At 35.0% G+C, this 23,644-nt stretch overlaps 1 protein-coding gene across 4 annotated transcripts in view; it reads right to left on the reverse strand.

Annotated features, from left to right (window-relative positions):
* LOC135200888 (uncharacterized) overlaps positions 1–23,644 on the reverse strand; it is a 1,536,981-nt gene that overhangs the window by 491,302 nt on the left and 1,022,035 nt on the right. For 2 of the 4 annotated variants that reach the window (XM_064229624.1, XM_064229626.1), the window contains exons 4-5: positions 21,616–22,010; positions 19,675–19,797 (exon numbers count right to left, since the gene is read on the reverse strand). In XM_064229624.1, coding sequence (XP_064085694.1) covers positions 19,675–19,797; positions 21,616–22,010 — 518 coding nt within the window. Of the gene's footprint in view, positions 1–1,418; positions 1,497–19,674; positions 19,798–21,615; positions 22,011–23,644 lie in introns of those variants that run through there. The other 2 variants (XM_064229627.1, XM_064229628.1) reach the window with 2 other exon arrangements.

Below are 23,644 nucleotides of genomic sequence, written 5' to 3' on the forward strand. Positions count from 1 at the left end.
CCATTCGAGCATGGAACTTCTCAGGGCAGGCCAATTACAGAAATATATACGACTTTGAACAAGAATTTACTTAAACAAAACAACCAATAAAAACGATTTTCTCTAAATGATGACGGGAAAGAAAATTGAGAAAAATGCAAGGACTGAAATAAAACATTTTCTAAAACAAAATAACTTACGAGAAAATAAGTTTAGAAATGAAAAATGCAATGGGACAAAATGTGCAAAATCAAGTAATATAGATCATTTCAACGTAAAATTGAAACTGAAATTTCCCTAATAAGTAGTAATGCAAACGAAAATACCAATGAAAAGCGAATTTCTCTCAAAATAAAAACCAGATGCTGTCTGACGCCGCGTACCAGAGAATTCAATTATACCGTTAATTAATTAATTATTTTAAGCACAATATTTTTAAGGGGTAATGATTATCAAACAAGCAAAAAAATCAATGAATGTTGACGTGAATAAAGAGGTAGAAATTATTAGATATATATGTAATAACGAGATCAAATTTGTAGAGAAAAGTGCTATAAGTTATTTCATAAGGAATATAAATGATAATGATTTGAGTCATTATCTAGACATAACGAAAGCGTAAACAAACTAATAATAATAATAATAATAATAATAATAATAATAATAATAATAATAATAATAATAATAATAGGCGAATACCCAACCCGAATAAAAATGACAACAACATTCAGCAGAATTTCCTTAAGGGAGAACGTTGTCGTAACTCATATTTCTCTGTTACCATTTTCTGAAAAAGAAAAAAAAGAAAAAAGACGGCTTCATGCGTCATGCATGACCTTTAACATGATTAAACTCAAGAGATGATAATGCCGATGCTGGAACTCAATACGTCATGCTTACATATATGGAACAGGCAATCTCAAAATAATGAAAATAATAATATATAACTAAAAAGTAGATTTCGGTTGAAGGAATAGAAAGGTATCTCAATCGTGAATAGATCGTGATAAAATTAGCTAACAGATTTCAAAAGTTTCGGTGATACGACTCTGCAAGGAAAGTGATACAGTGATACATGTAGGTCATATTCAATCGTAAAAGCAAGTACTACAGTTTTTAGGGCCTGAACACGTTTCTTTCTCTCTATATTATTAAGAAAAGGGATTTTTTCTGTATCATGTTAAACATCGCAAGTGAACGTTTAAATCACCCTTGGCCACAATTTCCTCTTCGTCTTCACAATCACTATCAATCACAAACGTAGTAGCGTGCGTGTGTTTGGGTGTATATGTGTGGGAGGCGGGGGAGGTAGCTACCTCAGTCGGGGAGGAGAGGATCCTACGGACACGCCCAAGGATCTCCCCTCTCGCTCTCTCCCTATCTCATCCCGCCGACATTCCGACCTCCCGGACGCAACAGCTACGCAAAGGCATCATCACCTCCTACGAGAAGTGGTCACAAAAGCGAAAAAAAGTTGGGGGAGACATCGCGACATCGGGCCCCTTAGACGATATCTGTGCAACTGACCCAGGCCACGCTCAAACACCGCCAGGTCGACAGAGCGCATGCGCACTGCACCGTTACACACACGTCCTCAAGGACTCACACTCTCCCCGGCCAGGCCGAGACCCAAAACAATGCCATGTGAAAACAAATGACCCGACATTACACTGAGCGATTAAGAACGCATTATCGGAGTCGTCGGCTGCGAGGTCTTAATCTCGGCTAAATAAGACGATCATTACGATAAATTTCACGACTTTGTTTTACTAACGAGGAACAATTTCACACCAGTAATTGCATACCTGCAATTTCACACATGGTTCCATTCCGAGATCGACCTAAGTTCAGGTGGTGGTATTTCTAACCTTCGTAATGCGAAAGTTCCCATCACTGAAAAGGGTTTTCTCGCCTAATGCCCAAAGGGATGTTTAAGGTCAAGTCCTTTTCAAAGGTCACATGGGCACTAGGAAGTTACTCTCAACGTATAATGGCATGAATCAATATACGCAGGTGAAAAAATAAAGAAAAATTTAATCGACACGTGAAAAATAATTACAAATTTTAAAACACTGATATCAAGAGTACAAATAATAAGAGTAACAATGCAGAGAGAGAGAGAGAGAGAGAGAGAGAGAGAGAGAGAGAGAGAGAGAGAGAGAGAGAGAGAGAGAGAGAATGACGTATGCAAAACCAGTGCAACTCCAAATGCAGATACAGCATAGGAATAACCAACGCCGGGCAAAAAAGCAAAATTTAGCGTCGGCCAAAATTTTGAGAGGAAAATGTAAACATTTTCAGAGTAAAATTTCCATACAACTCCGGACCGGAATCCGAACTCCGAACTTCAAGGATTCCAAGGCTTATTCAAAAATTAATATATATATATATATATTTTTTTTAAAGATCGATCTTAATCTGATACCGGTAAGGGCAGAAAATCAATAAACGTATCAGTGTCCATAATCATATACAGTAATTTTGCATACAAGTTGCGTCGTAAAAACGTATGGTATTTACATATCGTAAAAACTTTAAGAACGATACTGAAGAATGTTTAGTTTTTATATATCTTGAAAATTTTTCAGCATAACATGGAAGAAGGTAAAGCCTTGCCATATCTGAAAAACGTCCGATACAATACTGAAAAAAGTTTAGCTCTACCTTAAAAACGTTCAATACGATACTGAAAAAAATTTAGCTTTATATTAAAAACGTTCAGCACGATACTGAAGAACGTTCAGCCTTTACATATCTAAAAGATGTTTGGAACAATACTGGAGAAAGTTTATCCTCTACGTACCTTGAGGGGGTTTGCAACGCTTGTTACTTGGAGGTCAAGAAAAACGTAAGTACTTTTTTCTGTTTTTTAAACAAAGGATATACCCCAGTGTTCACACCTTGAAGTGCATAATTGCCTAAATGACCAAGCAGTTAGTATTATGGAACAAAATAGTTATGACTATCTTAACGAAAGGAATTTCAGCGCATTTGCAGTTGCATTAGTAATAACACTGATACAAAAAATAAACTAAAAATATATATTTGTCACAATAAATCAACACACGATTGTACATAAAGATAAAACAAAGTTCATGATTACGATCATATGAAGGGACATAACTTTTTACACCAAAACCAGCTGAGGAAATAAAGATTAAACACGAATAATAATAAACCAGAAAAAAATACAAACATGAAAAACTACAAAACCCAAAAATTTTCGAGAAAACAACTGACGACGATCCTCGGTTTCAACAGATTTCTCAACTCCTTCATCCCACTTCGGGGCAAAAGAGAAGACACAAGTGGAATAAAAAACTCTGCTTGCGGGCTATTAATAGGGGAGAGAGAGAGAGAGAGAGAGAGAGAGAGAGAGAGAGAGAGAGAGAGAGAGAGAGCACCGTTGCGACACTTCGATCTCTCGCAATATTTTATCCCCTCGACGAGCTTTGAGAACGGGAAATCTATCCCCCAAACTATATTTGGTTAAACTGCTATATTTAACTCTTAAAATTCTTGAATAACAAATCCCCTGAGACATCAGAAAGGTAGTAGTAGACTTAGTTGTATCACTGAAGCGTTTCAATCTATACTACGGCTTATTCTTAATGTCAAATATTTAATTAATAACGATACCTCATACTAATATTTTTATCCCTCAAAGGATGCTCAGTTTTTGTTGATGCCTGATTTACGAATTCATGTCTACCAGGCTGGTTTCATTTTAATGCTCGCTAATTATGATTATTATTATTTTCCTCAAGCGCTTCTGTTTTAATAGTATTTCAGGATTCCATCACGATTCCATCGTTCATTTTACAAGACATGGTGTAAAACCCACTTGTAAAATACACATGGATACGATATCTTTCTAAAAAAAATAAAAAAAAATAATTGTCTACAGCGACCCCATTCAATAACAGTAACCATTTACTGACCATCGGACACATTTTAAATAATTTTCTCACATCAGCAGCCAATGCAACAGTTCAAAAATTTAAAGTCATTCATTAATCTGATTGAACTCTTAACGACAGCAAGAAGTCCTCAGGTCATACGTCACTGATCTTAACAGGAGGAAATAGGTCACGTAGGATCGGGATACGGAAACAATGACGTTTAAAACCTCCAACAGGACAAACAACTTTGAAGGCTGTAAACATATCGAGAGCTGTCGGTTCATGGCACTCCTAAAATTATCGGACAAGTTAAAAAGTTGAAAGCAGTAAAATCACAGGGAACAAAATTTCTTTTAGTTCGAACATTGCTTTTCGGCTCATTAAAAATCCCTCATGGTAAATCACCAGTGGGTATGCCCACAATACAGTGAAATGTGTCACCAACAAACATCGCTCACACGTCACAAATAGGCTGAATACAAGTCAACAACTTATATTTGTCCTAGCAAAATTTCCTTCTTCGCATACGGTTGCCGACTTGTCAACCTGGATGTGTTATGTATGCAATAGGTTTTTGACTTGTTTTAGAGACATTTTCTACTGTAGTATGGACTCACCCTAACAATACTCACTCACTCCACGTGTATAATTTCTCATAAATGTGAATCTCTTAATCTGCTAATATGAAAAATTACATAATAAACATCACTCTTAATTTAGATAACTAATTTCTCCTTTGAAAGTCACTCCTCTGAACACCAGTGTCGTAAAGTTCCTTGTCTATATAATCGTTATCAAAATGTGTTGTTGTGGAGGTGCACTTCTGAAAATGACCGAGGAATAATTCTCCCTCTTCACTCTCTCGAGTATTCCTCCAAACTCAGCTCAGCTCATAATGGCAAACATACGAGCCATAAAGGAACAGACAGACAGACACTTCTCTCTCTCTGCACATCCAGGGAGCCACTAATTGCAGTTCTGGCCATATACTCTGCAAAGGGCAGCTGTATAAAGGGGCAAACATATGCTCATCCCCTTGGATTAAAATCTGTCAGGTGAGCACAACGAAAAATATTACTTTCGTGTCCGTTAACCTTCATCCCTCTCTCTCTCTCTCTCTCTCTCTCTCTCTCTCTCTCTCTCTCTCTCTCTCTCTCTCTCTCTCTTACATACAAAAACCATCTTGTTGTAAATGAAACAAAAAGCAGTATGCCAGCTCGAGAAATAATGCGCAAGGTCTCCACAGAGCACTATTATAACTTTGTCACTGTTTTCCTAAGTTTTAATGACCAACATTTGGCATAAATAGAAATAATCTATATATAACAGTAAAGCAATATATCATCGTTTGCAATCGTGAGGCAAAATACATACATCTCTCCTAAGTTATTCGTAACCAAAGAATTTCTATTTTGACCAAATGGAACTTCACATTTTGACTACTTATTTTGGATACATTGCATTTTTAACATACTGCAAAACATCATAAGTATTAAACATTAAAATAACTACAAAATTAGTATCCTAGCATGAAAACTAATTCTAGAAAGACCTGTCAAAGACATAGATCGCTCAGCAAGAATGTGGTAGGGTAGGAATGGGTGAAATGTGTTTATACACACACACATATTTATATACACACAGCGCGAGCTAAATATTCATACTAGTTTATTTAATTGAACTCTTAAAAAAAACATTTTTCTTTATTGACGTGCAGGTACTCCAATGTTTTTTTTTGTATAATTATGAGAGAGTAATAATAATAATAATAATAATAATAATAATAATAATAATAATAATAATAATTTCTAATATTTAGATTGGGCATTCATAAATAATATAAAACCACAGAGAGAGAGAGAGAGAGAGAGGAAAAAACTTTTGCCATAGCAGTGGGACTCAGGCAACAAACACGTTAGACGAATTAAACGGCAGGTCAAGTTACGGGCCTAAAAAAAAAAAAAAAAAAAAAAAAAAGGGGGGGGGTTTACAAAAAGTTAAGAGGGAAATATTCCCATATTGAATTTCCGGCTCGAAAAACCCACCGGTTTATCCCTCGTTTAATCTCTAATGAGGCAGCAAAGTGATAATACCTTACCACTCCATAAGTCTGGTAAATAATGCACCTCACTACGAATAATCTTTCATAATTTCGCACGGTAGTTAGGTCGATGAAATCCCAGTTCTTACAAAAAGGAAGTATTTATATTATGAAGCCTTTTAGCCGTCCATTAATCGCATCAAACTGAATATAGAATTTAAGCCAAAGGCCAAACACTGGGACCTATGAAGTCATTCAGCGCTGAAACGGAAAACTAACATTAAAAGGTTTGAAAGGTTTAACAGGAGGAAAACCTCATAGCAGTTGCACTATGAATCAACTGTTGGGAGAGGGTGGAGAATAAGATGGAAGAAAGAGAATATGAAAGGAGGTATTGTAAAAGCAATGAAAGGTGTTGCAGCTAATTGGCCGAGGGCACGCTGTAATGAACGTTAAGTAATGATTACAGTGCACCGTACGAGGTTCCCTGACGGCACTACTCCCAACGGGGTACATTATTCGAGAAAGTACTTATATGTAAACACAAAACGAGAGAACAGAGATCAAGAGAATTCGGTCCCATGCCATACCTTACCCTTTAATGCCCCCGAGGAGAGCCTACCCAAACTCCATTTCGTTAAATTACGGCACTCAGCGGGATGGCGTTGCCATGTTTTCTTGTCTATTGACGTCCGTTGCACAGCGCAATGGCTCTGCTACTTGACTAGCTGCCGCCCGGGCTCAGGCCATGAACATATTTTAAGACCCCAAGAAATCGTTCTTCTAAGTGTCTTTGTCCCGGTGTTCGTTTTTAGTCTTTACTACGGTTGTGTGTGTGTGTGTGTGTGTGTCTGTGTGTGTGTGTGTTTACAAGGGTCATATTCTAAGGAATTTCTACTTTCACGTATGGTTTAGGGGAGTTTGTATCTCTCTCCTCCTAAGTATTTAGCAATTTCTTCTAATTACCGCCGTTTCCGCCGAACCATGTTAATCTTTCATCCTTCAATAGTTTCAGGGTTAATGAGGGTCAGGTGATGCGTTTTTCTCTAAGCGGCCTTAACTTTGGAACTTCCTTTCTACTTTACAATGGAATTGTAAATATCCTAATAAACACTTTCTAAATAAGTGAAGTAACTCACTTAAAACGAAACTTGTCCACAAACACAATGGAACTTATGTAATTCATCTTAAAATAGCCAGTTTTACTGTTCCTAGCCCATGTTCTATGCAACAACAACTAGTGATTAACGGGATAATCGCGTACAAATCCAACTAGTTTGGAAATATTTTGGAGTTACATTAGTTAAAAGTAATTTTGAATAGTAATGATTCAAGACATACTGATTGAGGATATTTATTACAAATGTTCCTTTCCCGTACCATAGCAGGAATTACTTGAAGCCCTTCAAGAACCGTAATCATTATAAAATAACTCCAAAAGTAACTCTAACCACTACAAATTATTAATTTTCCGAGAAACGTTGATGCTTAGAACACAAATACCGTAGAGCCCCTTCAGCCCCTCTATACATTTGTTGATTAAAATGCCAAGGTTTAGCAAGGAGCACTTTTGAAAATTACCGGGAAGGTCCCCAAGTACTCTTGGGTATTCCGATAATCCCAGTTCGGTTCATTAATTAATAGCAAATATACGGATCATACACAAATCTACGGCAACTCCTCTGTGTATGGCTCAGGGGGTCACTAATTGCAGTCCTGGTCTTACATACTCTGAAGGGAGGCAGGTAAAAGGGGACATGAAAATCGAAAATCTCCATGAACTGAAATTCATCAAAAGGGGTTAAACGCAAAATATGAATGTGCCCCTTTTTTTCACTGCCATTTCAGAGTTTTCTAGAGAAACTGGAACTCATTAATACCAATTATGTCTTACCGGACATTAAGTTTAGCACCTGGTAACCAGTCATGAGGCCTTTATTATACAGTTGCACATACATATATATCTGTCATGTTCTTCATATATATGAACACGCATTAAGGATTAAAAAAAAAATTAACAGACATGAACTCTAGCCTGGTGTGTGCGTGTGTCTCAGAGAGAGAGAGAGAGAAGAGAGAGAGAGAGAGAGAGAGAGAGAGAGATCTATGAGACAGGTTCAATGGTTTTTCCTTCTCTGAAGACTCTCCGAAGAAGTCTTCACTTTTATCTAAGAAAAGCGGATACGAAAAAGAAGAGGAAGAAGCCTAAGGGGAATTGTTTTGGTCGGAGGAAGCTTCGGTTCGCCAGCTGCTGGCAAAACGGCTGCGGAATACGACTAGATAAAACCTAAAGAAGAGTAATGAAATAGTTGGGGGAAATTCGCCAGGTAAAACTGGGCCGAAAACCAGGGGAATTTCACGACATATATATATATATATATATATATATATATATATATATATATATATATATATATATATATATATATCGTGAAATTCCCCTGGTTTTCGGCCCAGTTTTACCTGGCGAATTTCCCCCAACTATTTCATTACTCTTCTTTAGGTTTTATCTAGTCGTATTCCGCAGCCGTTTTGCCAGCAGCTGGCGAACCGGAAGCTTCCTCGACCAAAAAAACAATTCCCCTTAGGCTTCTTCCTCTTCTTCTTTTTCGTATCCGCTTTTCTTAGATAAAAGTGAAGACTTCTTCGGAGAGTCTTCAGAGAAGGAAAAACCATTGAACCTGTCTCATATATATATATATTATATATATATATATATATATATATATATATATATATATATATATATATATATATATATATATATATTCGGAAATAATTTAACGTTTCGTTAAGGTGGGAAAAGTTAAAAAGAAAAACGCCCTGGCTTGGAAAATGCATCGAAAGTAAATTTATGTTCGTTGTAGTTGAAATGCAATGGACAGAAAAGAACAAAACCAACGTTCATCTACTGATGGTTACACCCGAATGCAATATAAACAAAAGAATTATAAGTAAGGATAAAGACGCAAAAACCAAAACGTCTTTCTATATTTCTAATGATGCTTAAACATGAATGCAATACGATAACAGATACGGCGTTTCATTTTGGCTAATAAAACGAAGGTATAAATCACATGTACGGATATAACAAAGATAAAACAACCGCATTTAACCAATAACATAGACCCAACCATAGACTGTATTCGAGAACTCTCGCCGATGAAGCCGAGCAAACAAACGGAAGATATTTGCTCACTGAGAGATATTTTCCTCACTAAAATATATTTCCTTCCCTGAGAGATATTTTCCTCTGTGCAATATTTTCCTCACACTGCAATACTTTCCTCACTGTGAGATATTTCTTCATGTAGGATATTTTCATCCGTGAGAGATATTTTCCACAATGTGAGATATTTTCCTCACTGTGAGATATTTCCTCAAGTAGGATATTTTCCTCAGTGAGTGGTATTTTCCTCCTATTGGATATTTTCCTCGGTGAGAGATATTTTCCTCATTGAGAATTATCTTACTGTGAGATATTTCCTTATATAGAATATTTTCCTCCGTGAGAGATATTTCCCTCAGTGAGAGATGTCTTTCTCATAGCATGCATACGTTACATTGAGGAAATAGACGGAATTCCTGTTTGATATCAAACATCCGGGACAGGATACCAAGGCTGGAAAACACAGCATGGAAATGAGAACAACGTTTTAGTCAAACCCCGCCCCCCACCCTCCGGCCCCAGAAGGGGAGGAGGAGGAGGAAGAGGAGGGGGGCATCGTCGCCAAACATTTTGAAACTGAAAGAAAAAATATAGAAAATGTCGTTTGCTTCGTCAGCTTCTGAAATCATGATAGGTCGTTACGATGAGAGAGAGAGAGAGAGAGAGAGAGGTACATCTCGCGAAAAGGACTTAGGTGAGAGTTGTTGCCTTAATGGTGAGCATGAAATTAATTTAAATTGTCAATGTAGGTAAATATAAAAATGATAAGATAACGGCAACGTAAATAATAAAACAGTTAGGTTCTAAAACATCAAATCAAACAAATATAAAAAAAACATTAACTTACAGTTTTGTTTTTATGAAAAATTTTAAAAAACTGGTATAAATTTACACCATCATAATATAACTCAATATTTCCACAGTAGAGGTAGATACAAGACCCTTCCCTTTCCCATTTCGAGTAACAAGCTTGACAGAAGGACGGACAGAGAGACAACACAACACAAGCTTCTGCCAACCGACGCAACCAAAAAAGGGAAAATGCAGCAAAGCCATGCAACCAAGCCACTGAAAAGCAGCCTCGGTCCCCTCTGTGAATTATGGAACAAAAGTACACATGCCACCGTGAGGTCTCCTAGGTTAACCTGTGGCCTGATGAACAAAGAAGGAGCTGCTACGGAGTGAAAACAAGCTCGAGAAAGAACTGGACCTGAGGTCACTTTGACGAGGAAATATATTATTTCGGGAAGTCGTAGATGCTTGCAGACACTCAGACGCTGACTAGAATGCCGTTCTAACTATTCTACACGGGGGTAGGGGGTTGGGGTGGGGGGTGGGGGGTGGGGGGGTGGGGGGTGGGGGGGGGGTGGGGGGTGAATGTGATTTTAAGTGTCCATGTATATATATATATATATATATATATATATGTGCGTGTGTGTGTGTGCGCGCATGGGGGGAGCGGGGGTTGTTGATGAGTAACTGTGCCTGCGTACATGCTCAGGTTTTGTTGCACAGATACAAAACAACACAGCAAAAATTGCACAGCAAATAAAACGACTAAAAATCATGAAGATTTATCAGCTGACACGTACACCGCATTATATAAACAATAATTATCAACAATATACCATTACTCGCATAATGCTACTTTTAATTCTGATACACACGATAAGACAACGACAAACCCATCAAAATAAAGAAATTGCTTTAATGACAATGAAAATAAAAAAAATGGAATTAAGAATCCTGACTGCTGAAACAATTATACCATAATCAGCAACGAGAAAAATACTAGGAAAAATATAACATGCCCAAGCCAATTACAACATTTATATCTTCCTTTGAAACCTGCTCTTTTTCTCATCAAAAGGATAAGGAGACATCGATCGAACAGGGAGAGGGAAATGCAAAAGGTTCCCAAAATTCAGACTTGGGTAAAAATTACCAGAATCCTCTATGACTCAGCGAGTTCAATCAGTCTGACATGGACTGGAGCAAAGAAATTCCCTTCCTATTGCCAGTTTTATTCCATTAAAACGGGTTTCCAATAATGTACCTTCATGGAAACTTACATGGAGAGCTATATGATTTGACTGGAACGTTTAAACTAAGGAATTACTAACAGTTATACTAGTCTATAGTAGTAATTGTGCCAATATTCACACGGCCTTAAAACGAAGGAGGCACAGTGATATACCTGTACAATATTTGAGGCTAAAAAGAATGGGGGGTGGGTGTTCACGCGTATATTTCACTCGCTCTCTTGGGAAAAATTTCCAACTAGTTTTAAAATTTGACACTTCTTAATGAACGTCCAATGAAAGACTTTTAATTCTCTTATGAAGGAACTTGTATCAAACATAACAATAATAATTATACTAATATTTTCCAAAAATATGGGCGTTCTAAGTTTGCTTTCAAAGTCTAAATTTGTTGACTTTGTTCAAAAGCAATATTTAATCTAAACATCATTTGACTTACATAGAATAAATTGTAATTGACCAAAAAACAGAAATAATAATAATAATAATAATAATAATAATAATAATAATAATAATAATAATAATAATAATAATAATAATAATAATATATTCCTTTGAAGACGTTTGCTCTAACTTGATTTCGAAGCTAAAATATGACATCACTGATATACAATATCTAACCTAAAATTACCAACCGTTCATGGATTCAACAGGACAGCACACGTATACAAGAATCTCAAATGCGAACTTGAGCCGAAGTCTCACATTTCCGAACAGCCGTGCACCGGAAATCCAAATCGGATAAAAGAAGACAGGAATTTCATTCGAAGCTTTGGAATTCAGATCAAATACAAAAATGGGGGGAAAAACGTGACAAGAAAATCAAAATTTGACGCAGCGGTTCAGAATCTGAAGTGAAGATTTAGGGAGTCGGAAATTCTATTAAATACGAAGGGTTTTTGGACAAAATGAAAATACGGGTCCTTTGGATGGGTGGCGGCAAGAAATGTATCAAAATCAGGAATTTGTGTGAAAACTGACTGTAATGAGCGAAGGCATAAATGGCTATCATCTATTTAATTAAAGGCAGAAATGTCACGATATTCGTCATGGAATGAATTGATCACCAGGATGACTTTCCTATAATGCAACAATTGAGCACATATAACTTTAATGAATATAGGTTATGGCATCCCCAGCTGGCGTTTTCTGGCATTCAATCGAGTGAGTTTCAGAATTATGGCGAAATTCATAATATCTGTAAATCTTTTATTAATAAAAGGTCTAAAGAGTTCTAGGTCTGCCCATGCTAAGGTAGAGCTAGAATTTGTTGTGTGTGTTTCTATTTAATTAATTTTTTCTTAACCGCCATGAAACCCGTGACGTCAGAGCTACCCCTTCGGACTATGTATTAGTGAATCATTCTTTGTTCTTTTTTGTTTTGCTGCGTTTCTACAGTTTTATTCTCCATATTCTCCATAACGAGCAACTACCAATAATTCTCTTATTACAATAAAAACTGTTCTATCAAGGGAGTAAGCTGCAGCTTTAAAAAAAAGAAAGAAGAAAAACCACCACCAACAACAAACAAACTCCTCTACATCTTCCTAAACAAACACTTCCAATTAATTTAATAAAAAAAATAGTACATCCGCGAATGTAATGTCACTTTAAGAAAACATATTATTTTATGCTTTCATGTTTTTAAATACATCGTCTATATGTATATTTTGATGTTGGGAATATATAATTGCCTGTGGGTATATTTGTGTTCTGTACCAATTTTTTTTTATAACACATTGAGCAAAATACGATATAAAATCAGCAGCAGAAAAACCAAATTTGCAATATTTGATGTAATCTTTTTCCCCGTTGCCTTATCCTCAAGATTTTTCTCAATTACATTTTTTTTATTTGTTCATTACTTGCAATATTCCTAAAATCTCCTGCTTAAGATTCACTCCTATTTTTTCACGTATGTATTGTATAAATAAAAAGGGAATCATTGCAAGCTGGCACTCTTGACATAAAGACGAAACACGGGAAAATTTCGGGCAATAAAACCAAACCTTCTAAGCAACCCTTTATGCTTACTCTTTTTAACTGACTATCTTCCAAATTGGAAGAACTATTCTTCATTGCGTTATAAGAAAAAAATAACACTCCAGTCTTTTTCCAACTAATGGAGGTTTGTTTTTAAGTACAGAAAAATATGAACCGTATGATAAATTATCCACTGCGCATTTTTTTCATATGTTGCATTCTAAATTTATCAAAGCGGGTCTTACTCGACATTTGATGGAAACTGTCGAAAGGCCCCGATAACATCCTTGCAAGAATTTCTTTCACGAGTCAATTCAACATTCTTTAATAGCCCTATTTTTTATCTTTTCATATGTACATACAATCATGTGACAGATACACTTGTATAAATTATTTCCAGAAATTACGCTAATTATTACACACATGCACATGCTGCAGTTAACCCTACTGTAAACTTACAACTTATTCTATATTTTATAAGACTAAAATAATAATAATAAAATAAAACTCTTAATCTAACCGCAAAAAATTCCTGTCTAAGTAAATCTACACAACAGATTTTTTCACATATAAAAACTTACCAAAACGTTACACAATCTGAAAGGAACAACTTAAAATACAACAGCGCAAAATGCATAGTGGTCTCAACAATTTAAAAAATTATATACTGAATGTTGTACAACTCAATGTTTCTCAGGCATTCATCATCACCGAAACTTCTAGAAATAATTCAAGTTTAAACACATACGTATCCAAAATATATATTTTCATATCTGATCAACAAGTTCAATATTCAAAAAGTCAGTATAAATGAATAATATAAAATTACATTATACATTTTTTAGGTGTTGCAGGCTTCTGGTTTTCCTCATTGGTATATGTTTATTTAAAACAACGTAACTTTACTGATCATTCAACTAAGGGTCTTTCACACGTTGCCTTTCTATTTATTATCTATCATGTCTGTTGCACGAAATTACGCAAATCTTTGCATCCAAATCAGGTGGTTATGTTGACCACTCTTGCTGAAAATATGGAAGCATTTCGAAGACTTAAAAAACAGGAACACCAATACGTCAAAATACGATATGATAACAAAAATCATTTACAACACTGAAAATCCACAGAATTTGTGCACATTCACCTTGTAAATTGAGATTTGCACTGCATGTGTTTGTGCTTGTGAAAAGCAAGATCATGAACGAGTTTGTGAATGCGTGCGGATGTGTACGTTCATGTTTGTATGTATGTATGCATGTATAAAAACAAAGAAATATGTATATGCTTGTAATATATTAACATAATATATATATATATATATATTAATATATATATATATATATATTTTTATATATATATACACATATATCCATATAAGTGTGCGTGTTATGATACCATTGTATTTTACATATAAAAACCAAAGGAAACAAACGTAATTATGATAAATAATTACCATACACATTATAAAATACTTACTCTTTGTTTTAATAACCTAAAAACATGCTACCACTTAACTATCTGCTCATGTGTATATAGTTTTATTCGGGGGAACTATTTTACACTAGCAACTATTTGCTTATACCAATATCAACACCGACTATTTTATATTATTTTCATTATCTACATCCTCGTAAAAAAGGTATTTATGGGTTTTTTAAAGCAAAATAATTTCGTACTTCTCGCTTAGCTACTATTTATATGTACAAGTTTACCACTGTGTCCAGTGACAGTTTTTTTCTCTCTTCTTTTGTCTAAAAAAAAGGTGGGGGCAGTTTATGAGACGAGTTTTATAACCAGACAGAAGCCTAAGCGTTCTCGAGTCAAGTTCCACGCTGAGAATTAATTCACAACACCAGCAATAATCAAAATTATAAGCAAGACAACGTTAAATGGAATGTTAAATGCGAGTACAATTTAATAATAATAATAATAATAATAATAATAATAATAATAATAATAATAATAATAATAATAATAATAATAATAATAATAATAATAATAATACCGAAAACAATGATACGTTAAATATTACCAAAAGGAAAATAATAGTAGTAACATTCTTTAGGTAGTAGTAGTAGTAGTAGTAGTAGTAGTAGTAGTAGTAGTAGTAGTAGTAGTAATAATAATAATAATAATAATAATAATAATAATAATAATAATAATAATGAAAACATTATACGTTCAATATTACCAAAGGGAAAATAATAGTAGTAACTATTCTTTAAGTAATAATAATACTAATGATAATAATAATATTAACGCAAAATCAAATGTCAAATATGAGATAAAATCAGCATAAAATTATTTTTAAAAGCTAGAATTCTTTTACTGCTCTGCAAAACCTCAAATCATTCTATGATTTTAGTTGAAATGACAAAAGAAAAAAGAATATTTATTTGCCCTGAAGGAGAAACGAAGTTATAAAAAGTAATAAATACATTTTTATATCAGTAACAAAGTATTCTTACGTATACCAAATATAAGAATATAAATTGTAAACTGAAAGAAAATGCCTCCAAATTGTAATAGGAAGAAACTTAAACAAAATAAATAAAATAAGGGGATAAATATAAAACAGCAACAAAAACCCAATGGCAAATCGCCAAAATAACATATAAAAAATTAGGAAAATTAAAAAGAAGAAACATACATAAGAATTGCATGGGTAAATATAAAATATAAATAAAAAAAATAAGACTTAGGGAAAATCATCATAACAGCATAAACAGAAAATAAAAAAAATACAGTAAATAATGATCATATTCAGCGTTACGCGAACTCATTACCGATTTCGATCAAAATAAAACTCTGCCTTCGTGAAAACTACAAGCATTCTATAGACTCTCGGGCAGACATTTTCAAAAGGGGGTAGAGAATCACACCACTCTTTCCTGAGCAAATGAATTAGGTTGGTTTCTGTAAAAAATTTATATCAAATAGTATTTAGGAAACTGTATTCATATATATATATATATATATATATATATATATATATATATATATATATATATATATATATATTAGAGAGATCAGTTATCATGACAATGGTGTTGGCTACCAGGCTTTGAAAATGTCTGCTATATCTTGCAAGCCACTCAGAGGAAACATCATTGAAGTTAATGACGTACATCAAATAATCAAATACATTTAAAAACTGTAATGCAGTTAATTCTAGAATCTGACACAAAACAGGTTATTTATTTGCAAGACGTCTGACCCATTGTTGCCTCGACCCCAAATTTCAAACCCAACAATATTGGAGGACCTCCCGAATAAATGATACTTTCCTTTCACTGTGGAATGAACTTCTCAAAACTTTATTCGCAATTTACATAGCTGGAAACAAATCAAGAAAGAATCTCATATATGCTAAAAGGAGGAGGGGCACTTTTTCTTGGAAGTTTCTCTGAGATAGCCAAGCACAATGTGACAAAGATGTTCTACCTAAGCTAAAAGATGATTTCAGGGATAAATGCTATCTAAAAGTGAAAGAAACTTCATACGAAACATTGACTATGTGAGATTTATGAGGTTATCTGCAAATATTAATGTAATTTAGGTCATTCTTCCAATTAAAAGAGACAATGCATTGTGATGAAGTTTCAACCATAACCAATGTAGAGTAAACGAATGCACTGACGTATAAAAATCACAAGACAGAGATCAGGGATCAGGTAGTAAAGGTGAACGGAAAACAAGAGGTCTTTGAGCATCTAATTAGAATTTGAGTATCTCATTATTTTTTTTAATAAACAAAACAATCTGTATTTACTTTGCTGCAACGCGATCAGAACTGGCTTCTACAAAATATTTATTTTTCTACCTATATCTTAGTCATTTAAGCACAAGGAACTACTATATCTATCTATTCTTGTCTATAGCTATTTTACACGTATACTAAGTCCTTCTTCTACCAGTGTATCTATCTAAATATCTATCGATCTATCTATCTAGGTGCTATGCTGTCTAAATTTTGAGACGTCTAGCTTTCGTACTGCCAATTAGAACGAGTCCCGTCAATCTAGGCAGCTGCCAAAATTGAGAAAAACAAAAGAATGTGAGATAAACAATGAAAAAAAGGCGAAATTAGTGAGACCTGAGAAGTGAGGCTTTGAATTTCAATACATCAGTGCATCATGTCTACTTTGGCAATAACCAATATGTTACCTGTGATATAAGCCACGAAAGGATGTTCTACCTGCGGAATATCTAACACCGAAAACTGCTCAATATTACGGCAGCTAAAGCTATCCATACTTATGTACGATTACCAGGTCAGCATTGGACGGAATCTACGCAGGAGGGTCAATCTTTAGTTTCTTTTTACTTAGCACGACCAACTTTGCATCCATCACTTTCCTTGGGGAATCATTTTCTGTCAGGCTCTTTCTTATTTTTCCAGTGGCTGTATTTCGTTAAAAAGACTGCACTATGGTTGCTTGCTCTCGAGACATCGTACAATAATTATTAAAAATCTCCTCCTGTGCTTAATAATCATGCCTTGCTTCCATAGGTAACAAATAAACCTACTGGTAATTCAACTTTCCACGAAACATAGATTGATACAAAGATAGGGATATCATTATTGTTTACAAGGTGAGTTCATGGAAACAGGGACTATATATTAGGTTTAGATTACACAAGACAATGATGGACAAACAAATTTGTACAATATCGATAACATGACAATTGTTTACAACACTAACTAAAAATTTCATGAAATAATTTTTTTCTTTAATAAAAGAAAATGATTACAAGATTGCTACTATATTCACGATAGTGACGAATATTCAATATAAAAATGTAGTTTATTGAAACTTTTAAGAATCAGCTGCGTAAAAAGCTCCCAATGGGTAAAATATGAAGGAAAATAAGAAACGACAGCAACCATAAATGCATGAAGAATAAACAGCCCTTTAAAGAGAACGTAACAGACAACAAGTCCCCAAGAGCGAGAAATGCTTATCTACGAGTAAAATCTATCCACGACAAACTCACTGAAAGCAAGACCATTGTAATATGAACGGCACTAGCTGTCCATACAGACACACGAATCCACATTTTAAAATTAATAACAAGTTCATAGTAGCCAGGTCTTTTTTTTCTACAATATCATCTCTGAACAGGAATATGGAGTGTGCAAGTTATAATTCGCCAAAACCAGAAGCTATATAATGGTTTATAAACATCAACGGCAAAGGAGGAGGTGTTTTGTATGATATCAATGTGTGTGTATAGAGAGAGACGATGAGTGCCAGTACTTGACAAAGCCATACTGCAAGAAGCCGGACATTTACAGCAAGATCAAGTGTTACGTCAAAACTATACAACCTAATATTAAACGGCGAGGGTCCTGTATTTTCAGGAATCTGGCCAATGGCTTACTCTTCCCACAAACAATTTCCAATTAAAAAATACTAAGGAAACGAAATGTGATCGAATAAAAATATTAAGGAATGCAGACAGAAACGCAACTGAATTTTAGGGTGAATTTTGAAAAACGGATTTTTCAAGAAGTGTTTTGAATTAATCTTCAGTATAAATCTCTCTCACTTAATTACTGGTTAGGGGCATGAATCAAAAACGTTCAAAAAAGCCCTAGTTTGAATGTACGTATACAAATAAGTCAATACTCTCCACAATATATAAGTAAAAATGCCCAGTGATTTTCTATATAAAATGAAGTTATTACCTCCTTAAGATAAACAAAGAATGAAAATAAGCAAAATGCTACTCTTTAATAATTCAAATAACTTATTACGAATACGCTAAATATAATCTATCAAAACCAAACAAAAAGGTTTATTTGTATAGATATCAAGATTACAATTCAAGCCACTTCAAAATTATAAGGAACTGACAAATCAAGTGGAAAAAAGAAATTATTACATATATTACAAAAAAATCTTATATATAAATATAGCCAACTAATTTCAACTAAAAAGTGAAACGATTTAACGTCAAATTCCAAAATATTCGGGATTTCTTTGTTTACGGAAAAAAAAATGAAGAAGTGACACGCAAGAAGAGTAAACATTGGCAGATTCATTTCAACTCGCTAATGAAAGCAAGGAGGACGCTACGCCTCTAATATTTTTCTTCACTTTTCTAATGGTTCACGTGCCTTCATGAACGTTTTTCTCTTTCTCTCTTCCCCCCTTATCTCGCAGGTAATTATCCCTTTTCAATATTTCATAAGCATCAGCAAGGAATTTCACAATGGCATTGACACCAGACTGACTTTAATTTGGGTAGTTTTGTTTTATGTTATGGATATCACCTAAGACATAAATAACGCTTAAAAAATTTCCAGTCATCATTTAAACCAACAGAAAATAGAAAGTCAAAGTCAATACTAGTCAAATAATTACAAAAATGTCTTAAACCTTTTCTAATAAATCTGAGAACTACCAAAAATGAGGGGGAGGGAGAGCGAGAGAGAAAGACGCCTCAGAAGCCACGCGGTGTCAACGTGTGTGTGTGTGTGCGTGGCTTGTGTATATAGAGGAACCACTTGTCTCTGGCCCCTTGAACAGGGCTGACTGTATGTCTTTCTACCTCCTGATGCGGCGCAGGCGCGAATACCAAGCCATGGCGACTCTAAGATTGGTCCACTCTTGCTCACTCCTTGATCTACTGAGCTTACTCGAATTGTCTAGGCCAGGTGCCTTGTCCTTCTCGCTGTAGGGAAAATGTAGGGAAAGATACAGGGCAGTCCAGTGATAGCCTTTGCTTACCTTCAACGATGGGGCTAAGTCGAAAGTAAGGTCAACGAGACGGTTCTGACTAAATAATACGTTTATTATTTTCTTAGGTTTCCTATCTACTTTTAGCCTTATATTATGCTCCTCATGACCTCACATTAACTGAAGAGTCGTTTAAAGCCTTTTATTACACATGTTACTTGATGTGTATGCACACATCAGACTTACAGCTACGAAGTGCCTATTTGTTAATCTCAGACTACGTAGAGAAAGACGAAAAATGTAGTTTCTGTACTTAGATAAACTGTGAATTTAAAGGTAAGTAAACCATGCTGTCTAAAAAAAATAATCAATGACTAATATAAAATATTCAAACTTAATTATGATGTAATGTAAATTTTCAAAGCTGGATGAGCAAGATTATTGCGATAAGGCCTTCGGTATCATCAACCCAAGTTTCAATTACTCTGTCTATTGTCTCTCCCTGTGCTAATGGGTAGTCATTAATATAAAATATTCAAACTTAATGATGTAGTGTAAATTTTCCAAGCAGGTTTATAAAATAGTCTACGGGATCCTTTTTCGCACATTTTAATTACTCGGGTAATTGATGGGTAGTGTCATTAATATAAAATATTCAAACTTAATGATGATGTAATGTAAATTTCCCAAGCAGGTTTATTACGAAAAAGACTACGGGATCCTCCACCTACATTTCAATTACTCGAGCTATTGTCTCTTACTGTGCTAATGGATAGTGTCATGCCCTGTATCTCTCGATTATGTATGTCACCAGTAACTCTCTTGTATTATGGTAGTATTTATAGCCGTATAAAGTGGCTCAGAACACTTACGGGCCTAACTTAATTACTTAACCTAAGCAACTGATCACTCATAAGCTATCACACTTAGCTTACGCTTCCTGCTAGTTAACATAAAAGCAAGGTGGCGGTATATGGAAATGATTTTAGGATTTTGAAGCATGAATTCACAATGGGAACTATTCTACATAAGTAAATAAAATTTAAATCAATTTCAATTCTAGATTTATGCAAAAATAATCAGCTTATAAAATCATTTTCATATACTTGTATACACTAGCGTACTTACATATCGGCTGAGGATGAATTTTATAATGGTGACAAATAATTCAAAATAGTAATTCCAAAGGAAGATCCAATCGTGATTACTGACGTAATATGACATGGTGGTTTGAAAGGCAATCATGACTATGTGATGACGATTACGCTGTTTCCAAGGCATTTGCGTTAGGCCTAAATGTCTAAGAAAGAGGTCAGCTGGATCAACTGAAGACAGGTAGTGTGATTTCTTCAAAACACCATAAACTTTATTCAAGATGAGGCAACATGGTGAACATAGTCCATTACTTACTACTCGGTGCATAATGGAAAGCAAACCTCTCTGATCTCTATCCTGATATTCCTCTACGAAAACAAAATGAGGCTGAAACTTAAGAGAAAATAACCTATTTCAAAATCTTCTAGAATTTCAAAGAATATTGTGCTTCTGGTATATTTGTAACTAACGTACGTGAGTACCGCAAGATATATATAAATAGAAATAAAGAAAGCTGCCGAGGATTAAACATATGCAGTTAATTCCATGTTTTAGTGTTGGGTGATTTAATTATATTTATGCCTGAAGAAGAAACATTAGCTACCTATGAGCGCGCACAACGTGGGAGGGGGAAAAATGTGTGAGTCATCCATAACACCAAACTTAAGACACCCATTTTCTTTGTAAAGTAGAAAATCTCCGTTTTCTTCGAACTTACCTCAAGGGCGAGGAGTTGGCCGTGGTGCCCCCATCCACGCCGTCGCCAGCCCCGGCGCCGTCGTCAGTCGTTTTCGACTTCTCCACGCGAGGCTTCTCCCTCGGCCCCTCGGAGATCTCCGAAGTCGCCTTGTGGTGGCTGAAGAGGGCGGAACTGGGCGGATCGCGGCCCTGTGCGAGGGCCGAGAGGGCGAGGGACGCATGAGCTTGTTCCAGGGCTTCCCCAGGGATGAGGCTCACCCGCCTGGAGTTCCGCCCGGGGGCTTTGAGGGCGGCGGGGGATGATGGAGAGCGAGGGCGCTGCATCTCCCCCGAAGGGCGTCTGTTGGCCCTGTTCGAGGACGAGGTGCCGAGATAGTCGTACTCGCCATCGTCAAGGTCATCTTGATCAACGACCTGAAATAGAAGATATAATATGTAAATTAGTGTTTTCATACTTATTCATATGTCAACTTACATACATAGAAATAAATGTGAACATAAACGCATGAATCATGAATACACACAAATTCATACAGTCATTACTTTGACGAAATAACAAACTTCAATATACTAACAAATGGGAGTTCAACACAACATACTGGTGTTTAGTAAACATTTGTACTTTTACATATATAACCAAGGCAAGTAAAATCTGTTTAATAAGTAACTGAAACAAAGTCAATATCTGGAATGACTTCATCTGCAACTGATTAAAAAAATTACTAAATACAATTCTGAGAAAAACTGAGTATAGATATTAGGACAGTAAAGAAAATTCTGCCTTGAAGTAAAAACAAGTATAAAAAATAAATTTGCAGTTTTTAAAAGGAAATTGAGATTTGTCAAAATGCATTTTATAATTTCAGAAACCATCTCTGGCACTTTTCAGTCAAAAGCAAATTAAATTAAGCCACTCAATTAAATCTAACAACACCACCGGATCATATTAACATGAAGTCATCCAACCATATTAAAATTACATTGATGGACTCTAACATAGATGTAAAAATGAATTTTTGGATTGAAAGATAAAACCTGGAATAAAGTTAAAATAAATTGCATAACAATATGGATAAAAAACTTTAAAGAAAAAAATATAAATTATATGAACAAAGTAGAACTAAAAAAACAAAAACTGACGAAATTCTTCATCAGTTCTTATTTTTTTTAATGGGAATTTCTCCAGAATCATTTACAATGAAGAAAACACTAGGCCCGGCACTAAGAGCTTTTCTTCCCAGAGGGTATTTTCTCTTGTGTGAAGAAATGCTATTACCATAATACCTTAATGCCTCTGGTTCAGCAGCGCTACGGAATGATACAAAAGGACTTTTAGGGGAAAAAGTCCTTAGTCCGAAACAACGGACAAAGAATACATAGAGAGATATTACAGATTGCTCACATGCTGGTGTCTTTTATGTCGCCTCTTCCTTTTTAATGTACTGGATTCTGTGCTCCCAGCGTTATATGATTCTGGGCTCCACTGCATTGTTCCAAAACCCATATTTGTGTATATGTAGATGCGCAAAAACACATATATATCATTTATCATAAATTATGGAGCCAGGAAACTGCAATTCCGTTGATTTATAAGCCTTTTCATTACCACATATCTTAGTCTATTATATACTCTCGTGCACACACTCCAATACTCTCTCCAGTGTGTGAGTGTGTCTGTATACATATATATGTGTATGTACATGTATACGCGAATATACATTTGTATATATATTTTCTACTCTAGTATATATATATATATATATATATATATATATATATATATATATATATATATATATATATATATATACATCCCCACACACACACATATATATACACACACATACATAAGCACATAAATACGTTATTCCCGGGAAATTGTACACGTGTATATAATCCCATTCTTACGATGATAAGAATCACTCCATAAACATGTAATATTACGGAAACTCCCGAACTCTGTCAGACGTGGACGTTATTTCACGACCACTGGGGGAATTGGAACTATAAATGAATTTCATTTGGCTCGGGAGGACTGACAAACCTAA

Source organism: Macrobrachium nipponense, chromosome 27, assembly GCF_015104395.2.
Source record: "Macrobrachium nipponense isolate FS-2020 chromosome 27, ASM1510439v2, whole genome shotgun sequence".
In the NCBI taxonomy this organism is placed as follows: Eukaryota; Metazoa; Arthropoda; class Malacostraca; order Decapoda; family Palaemonidae; genus Macrobrachium; species Macrobrachium nipponense.